Source organism: Arachis hypogaea, chromosome 13 (assembly GCF_003086295.3).
Source record: "Arachis hypogaea cultivar Tifrunner chromosome 13, arahy.Tifrunner.gnm2.J5K5, whole genome shotgun sequence".
NCBI lineage: Eukaryota > Viridiplantae > Streptophyta > Magnoliopsida > Fabales > Fabaceae > Arachis > Arachis hypogaea.
In genome coordinates this window covers 42,825,879-42,836,965 of record NC_092048.1, presented here as the reverse complement: position 1 = coordinate 42,836,965, position 11,087 = coordinate 42,825,879, and the positions used below count along the sequence as shown (strand labels likewise).

At 33.5% G+C, this 11,087-nt stretch overlaps 1 protein-coding gene across 1 annotated transcript; it reads right to left on the bottom strand.

The window, feature by feature from the left end:
- Positions 1–2,357: 2,357 nt before the first annotated feature.
- On the bottom strand, positions 2,358–3,393 carry LOC112738218 (uncharacterized). Its single transcript, XM_025788566.3, has one exon. It carries the CDS (start codon positions 3,175–3,177, stop codon positions 2,527–2,529), a length of 651 nt encoding a protein of 216 aa, XP_025644351.1. The 5' UTR covers positions 3,178–3,393; the 3' UTR covers positions 2,358–2,526.
- Positions 3,394–11,087: the final 7,694 nt, after the last annotated feature.

The window sequence follows — 11,087 nt, the reverse complement described above, 5'->3', positions numbered from 1 at the left end:
AACCAAAGAAAATTAGCCAAAATAACAACAATTAATGAATATTAAATAAAGTAAATTATGATTTTTTTCCTAAAATTACATACCGTTTGAGTATGATGGTTTATCAGTGGCTAAGAGAATGGAGGGTTGAATCTTAGCCCCCTTTTTGCTTATTAGCACTTGCTGGCCTTTGAAATAATTTCTGGAGACTTTTTTGCTTTTTGTCTCGTACCTAGCCACGAGACTTTTTCTTTTTATCTTGTAACCAGGCAAGATATATTTTTCAGTTTTATCTCGTATGTAGCAGAAACAGAAATGGAGTAGAAGAGAAAGAGAGAATCACACCACGAAATATCCTGGTTCAGCTGCCAAGTGCAATGCAGCCTACATGCAGTCTCCATCACAACAATAATGGAATTTCACTATAATCATCATGATTACATACACCAATTCTCCTTAGGAACTACCCTTCCTATCCGGGACAAGTCTAGAATCTAAACCCCAATCCTGAACTTGACTTGGTCACTGCCAAGCTTTCAACTGCTAAGTGCTAACCCAACTTGCAAGGAGATTCCCACAGAATTATGAAACACAACACAGATGTACAAAGGACCTCTAGGACATCTATGGTTTTTTCTTTTAATTTTGTATACTCTGCCTTTTTTTCGCTCTATGACTTTTTCTTACAAATCTCACTGTTTGCATTTTTCTATAGGACTCAAAACAGACAAAACTAAACAGAAAAATTACAAAATAAAGAACATTGAAGGAGAAGAACTTCTGTTAACTTAGGTAGCTATGAGAACTCTGTGCCTTGCACTCTCACTCCTTGCTTCAAGCTCTGGCTGTTCTCCTTATTTATAGAAGGGGAAGCCTCCACGGTTGAAACTGTTGAACCAAGCTAAACTTCTTCTTCTTCAAACCAAAATCGGTTCGGCCAGAGAGAGAGAGGAGAGAAAATCGAATGTAAAACCAAACATGCAATTACCTCTGTGTCTTCCCTTTGCACCAAGCTTTATCAATCCGGGCCTTCCATCTTGACTTGCACTCCAAGAAGGATTCCTAACCCTTGATGAGTTCTTGATGATGACAGCTCCATCTGCTCTAACTTCTGCCTCATCCTCCACGTAGCTACAGTAGCTACCTCCTGTAGTGGTTGAGCAAAAGCAGAGACGAGCCATGCCTCCAAGGATTTTCTTCCTCTGACCGAATGGATCTCTTCCATTTTTGGTTTTGGAAGGCTTGAGTCTTCTTCACCACATCTTACCATTAGTGACAAAGATCTCAGCTACACAATACCTTTGATTTTCTTTTTCTTGATGCCATCATCACAATGGCCTTGCTACTAGCTTCTTATTCTTTCTGATAGCTTGCATTAGCTTCCATGCTTCCTCTGTGAAGTGACCGAAAGCAAAAAGAAAGATTAGAGAGAAGAGAGAAATTGAAATGCTTTTAGTGAAGTTAAGAAAGAGAATGAAATAAATTAAGTTTCCAAAACCCACGCCTAGAAGCGTGTAACACACTTAAGGCAATCAAATCAAGTTTCACTTTCTCTTTCCTATTTCCAATGTCTGCATTAAGTGCATTTAATCAAAATTTGAAATTCATCAAATGATGAATGTGTATATCCGTTGCAAGCATGCAATCTTTCCTTTTCCTCTCTTTTCAATTCGGACCAATCCTTTTGGTCTTGTAGTAAATACTAATTTTTGGGCTTATTTAAATAAATCTGGCCCAATAAACAAAACAATGATTCAGCCACACATTATATTACTAATTTGGACAAAACTAAATGTTTGGCTTCACGTTGGGCTAACTAATTTTTCAGTCCAAGATAAAATCTACACCATATAAAATTATTAATCAATAAATATTAATTAAAAATTAAATTAATAATTTTATAATTAACTATTTTAATAATGTTCATCATCATCAAATTAACTTGGAGTTTTCAAACTCATCAGAGTAATATGTATGTAAATAACATTTTAGGTTTAAAGTATATTCATGAGTATAACAAACAAAATAAAATAACGGTTACCAGATAAACGATTAAGCGGTGCCTGTTAAAGTTGCATCTTCAGCCAAATATTAAAGGATTAAAATTTGTATTCCGCTTGAAAAATAGGAAGGAAAAAAAAAAATCCAACCAAAACATGCATTACTAATAACTAATAAGACGAAAAATAGAGGGTAGCTTTTCATTTATTTTACATTGCGTGATAGCTTTTATGACTTTGTGTTTTTTTTGCTTCAATCTTTTGTGATAAGCTCGTTTGGTAAAAAAATATAATTTAACATAATTTTTATCAATATTTAGACGTTAATATTCTCAATTATCAATTTCGTATAAATATAAAATTTATAATCTCATAGTATTGATGGTTGAGATATGTTAGTATCTAAGTTTTAATTGCAAAAAGAGTGTACACGTCAATCAAATCTACTAAAGTAGTGTAGATTTCTTCATCCTATTACACATCACATGCATTAAATCAAAATAAATAATTGAAACATGAAATCCAAAAGGTTGTTCCATCATGGATATTAATTTCTCTTGAGCACCTCTCTATAACGTAGTATTGAATCAAGCCTCTGAAGCCTAAGCTGCTGCTTAAACCTGTTGATGAAATCATCAGCTTTCTTGTCCACTTCTTCTCCCAATAACTCATCTCCCTCCCACCTTCTCAATAATAAGTTCCTTATTCTTCTATCCTCATCCGAATTCACCCGACCCAACCCGTCCTTTGTAGCATTGGGTTGGTGTCCGGATCCGAATTCAGGTTCTTCCTCTTTAACATTCTTTGTTGACTCTGATTTGTAAAATTTCATTGACTTTAATCTTTCTAACAAAGATGGAGTCCGGGTCAGTTCATGTTGAGCTGAGTCATCCATTCTTTGGGAGGAGTTGACTTGGTCTAACACAGATTGATCCGGACTTTGTTGGACCAAATCGTGATTCTCCTGAACTGAATCATGTCCATCATCTTTATAGGAATAGAGGTTGAAGGACATGACGCGGTCCAGAAGAGAAGTAGAACGGACGAGTTGACCCAAAGAGTCAACTCGCTGCCGTTGATGATGGGTGGCGAAACGAGAAACGATGGCTATGGTACCGATGACAAGGTTGACGAAGACGAAGAGACAAGTGGGTGTGAGCCAGCTGGCAATGAAAGAAGAAGCTGTTTCAAATACCATGGCGCGTTTTGCTTAATCACTTCTGGGTTGATGAGATTCTTTCTTCTCTTTGGTATGCCCCTTTAGCTTCTTGAAGAGATATATGAATATATAGACAGATGAAACTGCAACTAAGAATGTGGTGGAGGTTTAATCGGAGGTTATATATAAAATTATGTTATAATATGTTGATGGCTTTGACGTTTCTTTTTTTCATTTGGCTGTTTCTTCGTTCTTACCAAACTACTTTGTTCAAGGGTTTGGGGTCCAAGAAAGTGTTTCACACAATCACACTTATTATTTTTTATTTAAAATTTTGCTATTGTGAAAATAGAATATTTATGAATGACCACAAAAAAATACTACGTTAATAATATCTCATTTTTATAATATATACTTAACAAAAAACACTAAATTTTAAGAGTAATAATATCTCATTTTTATAATTATTTTTGTAAAAAAATCATATTAAAATTCAATTTAAAATATTTTTTAAAAATACATATTTATTGTTGAACATTTTTACTGCGTTTTTAAATTATTTAAAGACATTTTTGTCGATAGTAAAATTTGCGTATTTTTATCGACGTTTGAATAATTTGATGACGTTTTTGGTAGTTAACAATATATATAATCCAAGATTTTTATTTAAGTTAAACAAGTTTTAAATTATTTTAATTAGTTAGTAAAATTCGATATGCTTTTATTTATTAATTAAACATGTGGCTTTTATGGTTGGTTTGGTTTAAAACAGACAAAAGTTCAAACTCGATTGAGAATATGATTAATGATTTACCAAAAAAGCTTTTGTATATAAAAAATATTGCCAACTAAGCGCGCCATTGCTTTTTAACTGTTATATATACAGTTTTTTGTCTTTCGGACAAAAGACTAGTAAATTAATCTTTATAATTAGAAATTATATATATATATATATATATATATATATTACATACTAAAATAAATAATTTTTTTAAAAAAACAATCAAACCTTTTTTACGATAATTTTTTTATGAACACGTATTTTTTAATTATAAATATGATTTTAGTTCAGTTATCGTATTATTTATGAAATTAATTACAATATTACTATAAAATTATTTTGTATTATAACAATAATATTTAGAAATAATAAAAAATAATTTAAATATTAAAAATTATTTTATTTAATATTTATTAAGTATTATTAAAATAATTATATAATTTTAAACATAATAAATATATAATTATATATATTATATTATATAAAATAATTTTAGATATTATTTTTTTTAACATTTTCGCCTTATAACAATAGTTGATTATGTATCTAGTGTTCATAGATGGCTAAAGAAATCTCCAATGTCACATTAATGGAAAGAAAAGCAATGACAAACACGTATATTAATTTCTGTTAATGTTTTAAAATAATAACGGTTGTGAGTGTAAAAATAAAGATCAACTGATTAATAGTCGTTTTCATGTTCTTATCAGAAAGCATATGCATATTATTAATAATCATATTGCTGACATAATTATCTCAACAACCATTTTTGTATTAAAAAGTTTAATTACTTAACAACTCTTCAGATCATATTAGTTATATTTATGTTTTTAAGCAAACATACTCATCTGATGATGTGGATTAAGTAATGAGTGCATATGTAAACACTACGATTTTAATAAATTTGTTGAATGACTTTGTAGCTATCCACCGGTGACTCTGATCTTGACCATTGTTTTTATCATTATTGACTTTCCATACACACCAATCTTCTTGTAACACACATGGTCTTTGAATATTATTATTTTAAATGTAACATAAGTGATGTGGACTTCTAATATGTAATGATATCACATACATTAAGAAATTTTATTAGCTAGAAGCTTTTGGACTCAGTATCATACTTATCTTTATACATCTTTTTATATGTTGTATATATTATGTAAAATATTTTATATAATTATTTAATTATATCTAAATTTTAATAATTATTAGTTATTTTTATTAATAAAATATTATATAATTAAAAAAATATATAAAATTATTTTATATTAATAATATATTAAAATTAATTTTTATTTTGTAAAAAGAAAAAAGCAAATGAGCAATAAAAGAGAGAAAAAAAAAAGAGTTCACAAAAGAAAAAAGAATAAAAGGAAGCGTGAAAATGGTAAGCTCAATTAATTTTGTTGGTTAATTACCTTTTAATTTATATCAATGCAGGTTACAAAATATCTTAGCTAACTAGTCGTCTAATGATAATATTTACTAACTCCTAACTATATAGATAAGCTAAATTCTAAGATATACAATCAGGTAATATGTTCCTCAAGTTAGAAGTTTGATGGTTTTCAGTGGCTAAGAGAAGGAGGGTTGAATCTTGGCCCCTTTTTCACTTGATAATACTTTTTGGTCTTTGAAACAATTTCTAGAGACTTTTTTATTTTTGTCTCGTACCTAGTCACGAGACTTTTTTTTTTATCTCGTGACCCGGCACGAGATATTTTTCAGTTTTATCTCCTGTGCAGCATAAATAGAAATGGAGTAGAAGAGAAGAACATTACACCCAGATATATCCTGGTTCAGCTGCTAAGTGCAGCGCAGCCTAAATCCAGTCTCTACCACAATGATGATGGAATTTCACTATAATCGTTCTTGATTACAAACACCAATTCTCCCTAGGAACTACCCTTCCTATCCGGGACAAGTCCAGAATCTAAACCCCAATCCCGAACTTGACTTGGTCACAGCCAAGCTTTCAACTGCTAAGTGCTAACCCAACTTATAAGGGGATTCCCACAGAATCATGAAACACAACACAGATGTACAAAGGACCTCTAAGGACATCTATGGCTTTTTCTTTTAATTTTGTGCACTCTGCCTTTTTTCGCTCTATGGCTTTTTCTTACAAACCTCATTGTTTGTCTTTTTTCATGAGACTCAAGACAGACAAAATTAAACAGAAAAATACAAAACAGAAAACATTGAAGGAGAAGAAATTCTGTTAGCTTAGGTAGCTCTGAGAATCATGTGCCTTGCACTCTCACTCCTTCCTTCAAGCCCTAGCTGTTCTCCCTTATATATAGGGGGAAGCCTCCACGGTTGAAACCAAATAAACCAAGCTAAACTTCTTCTTCTTCATGCAAACCGGTTCGGCCAGAGTGAGAGGAGAGATAACCAAATGCAAAACCCAACATGCAATTACCTCTAGTCCTTCCTTGGTCACCAATCTTCATCAATCCGAGCCCTCCATCTTGCCTTGCCCTCCAAGACGGATTCCTAGCCCTTGATGAGTTATGATGATGACAGCTTCATCTACTCCAACTTCTGCCTCCTCCATCACGTAGCCACTGTAGCTACCTCCTGTGGTGGTTGAGCAAAATCAGAGACAAGCCATCCCTCTAAGGATCTTCCTCTTCTGACCGAAATCTTCTTCTTTCATTTTTGGTATGGAGAAGCTGAGATCTCTTCACCAAATCTTACCATAAGTGATGAAAATCTCAGCCACAACATACTTTTTGTTTTCTTTTTCTTGCCATCATTACAATGGTCTTGTAACTTGCTTCTCCTTCTTTTCAGTGGCTAGGCTTAGCTTCCATTCTTTCTCTGTGAGGTGACCGAAGAAGAAGAGAGATGAGAGAGTAGATAGAGTAAAAGAAAAAAGAGAAGCAATCAAATGAATTTGATGAATTAAAAATGAATTAATTACTTCCCTTTGCTTTAGGTAGCGTGCCTCATCAAGGCAATCAATCAAATCAATTACAATTTCTCTCTCATTGTTCCAAGGTCTGCATTAACTCTCCTTAATAAAATTTTGAATTCCATCACATGATAGAAAGAATGAGATCCGTTGGAAGCATAAGGCACATCATTTGCTTTCTCCTTTTTTTCTTGAATTCGGATCAAGCTTAGTGGGTTTTCCACTACCATTTGAGTTGGGCTAATACTAAAATAAAGAGAATCTGGCCCATATCAAAATATTGTTTCAGCCAAGTTACTTAAATATTTTAACCAAAGCTGAATGTTTACAAACACATTGGGCTTGCAATAATTTTTCTTTTCTGTTCGGCACATAATCAAAATCTGCACCAATAAAATTATTAATTAAGCAAGTATGATTTAAAATCAAATTAATAATTTTGTAATTAATTATTTTAATAATGTTTGTTCATCATCAAATTAAATTAGAGTTTTCCAAACTCATCAAAGTTAAAACAGGATTGGGTGCAATGTATTTTGATGATTGGCTATTGCAGTAGAGAAAAATTGGTTGAGGGTGATCAATGTGAACTTTTTTGAGTAGATAAGAACAGCAGCGAACTTCATAGGTTGCTACAACTAATGACCTGTATTCTGCCTCAGAGAATAATCGGGATATGGTGGGGTTGCTTCTTGTTCTTCTAGGAGATGAGGGATGAACCTAAGAAGAAGCAGAACCCAATGATAGAGCAACACATGTTAGGATTATGCCCAATTTGAATAAACAAATTTTGAGATTTTGAGCTTAGAGTTAGCTGCAAAAAATAGTCCAAAGGCTAATGTAGACTTGATATACTTTAACACATGATAGACAGCTTGAAGATGGATAATGGAGGGCTTGCTTAAGAACTCACTAAGCTTTCCCACTGCAAAACAAGTGTCTAATAGTGTATTTGTGAAGTAAACTAACCTATCAAATATCTACAATACTGCTATACATCAATTAATGGTGAACTTGATTCCTTTGACAATTTAAGAGTGTAGGCCATGGGAGTGGAGGTTGGTTTACAACTTGACAGTCCACATTCCTCTAATAAATCTAATGTATATCTCTGATAAAGGTTGATCCCTACACTTGTTCTTGCAACTTCAAAGCCAAGAAAATATTTCAAATTGTCGAAGTCCATAGTCTTGAATTATTTATCAAGAATGGACTTTATTGACTAAATTTCTGCAAGGTCATTTTCTGCAAAGACCAAGACATCAACATAAGCTAATATAATAGTGAAAGAAGAAAATGAGATAGCTTTGATAAATAAGGAATAGTCATTCTTTGACTATTTATAACCATTAGCAGTGAAGATTAAGCATAATTTGAGATTCTATTATTTGCTAACTTGTTTGAGGCCATATAAGGACCTATCAAGCTTGCAAACCAAGTTAGCTGAAGAGATAGGTAACCGTGGTGGAGGCTTCATGTACATGATTTTCTTCAATTCTCCATGTAAGAAGGTCGTACTAACATCAAGTTGATGATAATACCAACCTTTAGTTGTAGTGAGGGCCAGTATTGGTCTCACAGTAGTAATCTTGACTACTGGACTAAAAGTATCCAAATAGCCCAAACCATACCATTATATGTAGCCTTTCGCAACTAATCGTACTTTGTGCCTCTCTATCGAACCATCAAGGTTGAACTTGACTTTGAATACCTAGCAACAACCAATTGCTTTCTTGCATAGTGGTAAAAGTGTAAGATTCTAGGTTTTAGTTTGCTCAAGGCCAAAAGCTCCACACTAATGGCCTTTCTCTAGCATTCTTGAGTGATAGCATCTTTGTGGGTTTTGGGCTCATCAATTGTGGAAACACCGAGAGAAAAAGACAATTTATTAGTGGATAGTGTAGAATAAGAGACAGAATTAGATATGGAATATTTGTAGTTGGATGAATGCATCAGTTAATGAGTAGAGATATTATTTGCGCATTAAAAATTTTGAAGATACATTGGGAACTCTTTTATTCTATTTGATCTTCTAAGTGGTGCTGGTGGATTAATATGTTTTGAATTTGTATGTTCGATGTGTTGTGAAGGTGTAATAGTTTGTAATCGTGCTAAACATTCATGATGCAATTCATGTAAAATTGTAGAATGTGATGTATGACGAGAGTGAGTGATTTGTAAATGCATGTCCTGCTGAGAATGCAATTGTGTGTTAAGGTGTTGCTGTGTAAATTGAGTGTATGAGAAATGTCCAACCATTGGACAACTGAGGTAGGTTCAATTGAGGTAGTCACCACTACAAGAAAAACGCTGAATATCTTCAGATTTAGCATCATAGAGTAACAGAGTTTTTACTGGCGATTTAGGCGTGAAATTCATCATGTTAAAATATTACCGGCGGATTCTCATTTCCGACGGTAAATCTGCCGGTAATAATTGAAGAAAAAACGAGGAAAATGGGCACGACATATAGGGTTGGGTTTACCGGCGGAAAAATCCGATGGTAAACCCACTTAGTGAGACGCTGTGTTTTGGTAACTCGCAACATATTACTGTCGAATTTATCCACCAGTAAATCCAACGGTAATTGTACCCTAAATTCGAACTGCGAACCCTCTTCTTCCTCATTTGAGTTTCTCTCTCTCTCTCTAACCCTCTTGCCTCCCACTCTCTCTCAACCCCTCTCATCTCTCCGACAGCCCTACCTCTCTGGAAGCCACCTTTGACATTGGCAGCCCCCCTCTTTCTTCGGTGCTATTCGTCATTTTTTGTTGTCACCGTTGCTGCTGTCGGATTCTGTCACTGCTACTGCCGCCACTTCTGCCTCCATCTTCTTCTCGATGCTAGTGCTCTTCTTCAGGTAATGCTTTTGAACTTACCTTTTTCGAAAATAGGAATAAGGTATGATTTCTTATTATAATTTTAGTTCTGATTTGTTATTATAATTTTGTGTTTGTTATTTTGGTTCTGATTCTAACCAAAACATATTTTGAGGTGTTGTTGATTAAGTTATTGGTTTGATGATGAACAAATTAAAACACCTAAGTAGTTAGAAACTCAACTAATTAGTTAACTGATTAAGTTATTTTGGATATATTGTGGTTGTTTTTAGGTTTTAATTTTTTATTGAGTTTGGTTGGATTTGTGAAAACCGAAAAGGTGGATATATGTCCAACTTTAGGGGGGTTATGCCAAAATTTTTTCCAAATAATATAAACGTACACAGAATTTTTGTTGTATTTGCTGATTTATGTAATTTAAAGTATCTATGAATTTTATCTTCACCATTACATTATTTTTGTGACTAGTGTTAATTGATATGCTCTTTGCAGATATGACAAGAGGTAGAGATGTCACGGATTGACCTTGTGATCGTGGTAGAAGGAGGGGTTTTATTGGTACCCCTGAGACTTCTCACTCCTCGCCCTCTACTCCAACTACTCTTATGACATCACATGGAATGAGTATATAGGACCAGTCATTCATCATGGTCCCTAATCCTATTTACGTGGCTCCTACTACTACTCTACACCCGTAACCAGGAAGTCGTCCGTCTACTTCATCAGAGTGGACTCTCTACCACCTCCATCCACTCAGCACAACGCCGCCTCTAGCGCCAGACATCGCAGTGTAAAAAGTATCTCACGGATCCTAGCCAGATGCCCCTCCACCATCTCCCATCATACAGATGACGATTTGGCCTGATAGGACTTCAACGTGAGCACTATTTTAAGTCTTTTATATGCAAATCATTTTAGTTAGTTTGTTTAATTTAGTTACACTCAATTTTCTAGTTTTAGTGGATTTAGGTTGTTAAGATAGTTTCGATTTAGGTTAGTAGGTTTGAACTGCTTATTGTGTTTGATAATTCTTGATTGTTGATGGATTTTGCTACTTAAGTCATATAATGCCATATAGATAAAACTACTAATCTTAATTACTTGAATTGCTTATTGTTGATTGATGGATGTTGTTGCTTGAATTTTGCTTCTTGTTTGTTGATTGTTAATAGATGTTGTTATTTAAGTGAATTATTGATGGATAGAGTTTTCGGCGCATTCTAGTCATAGATGAAATTCTACCAAAATTTCTAAAAAACTTTAAATATATATAACAAATGAGGGTTTTTGCAACAGTCGAAAACCATTGCCATAAATCAGAAAATTGTTCTTAAAACTTTAGGCAACGATTTTTGAACTGTGGTATATGTGGCCGTTGCCAATACTCATAGGCAACGGTTTTTTACCT

What these genes read in the sequence shown, in the direction of transcription:
- LOC112738218 (XM_025788566.3), bottom strand. Translation starts at nt 3,177, where the DNA reads ATGGTATTTGAAACAGCTTCTTCTTTCATTGCCAGCTGGCTCACACCC.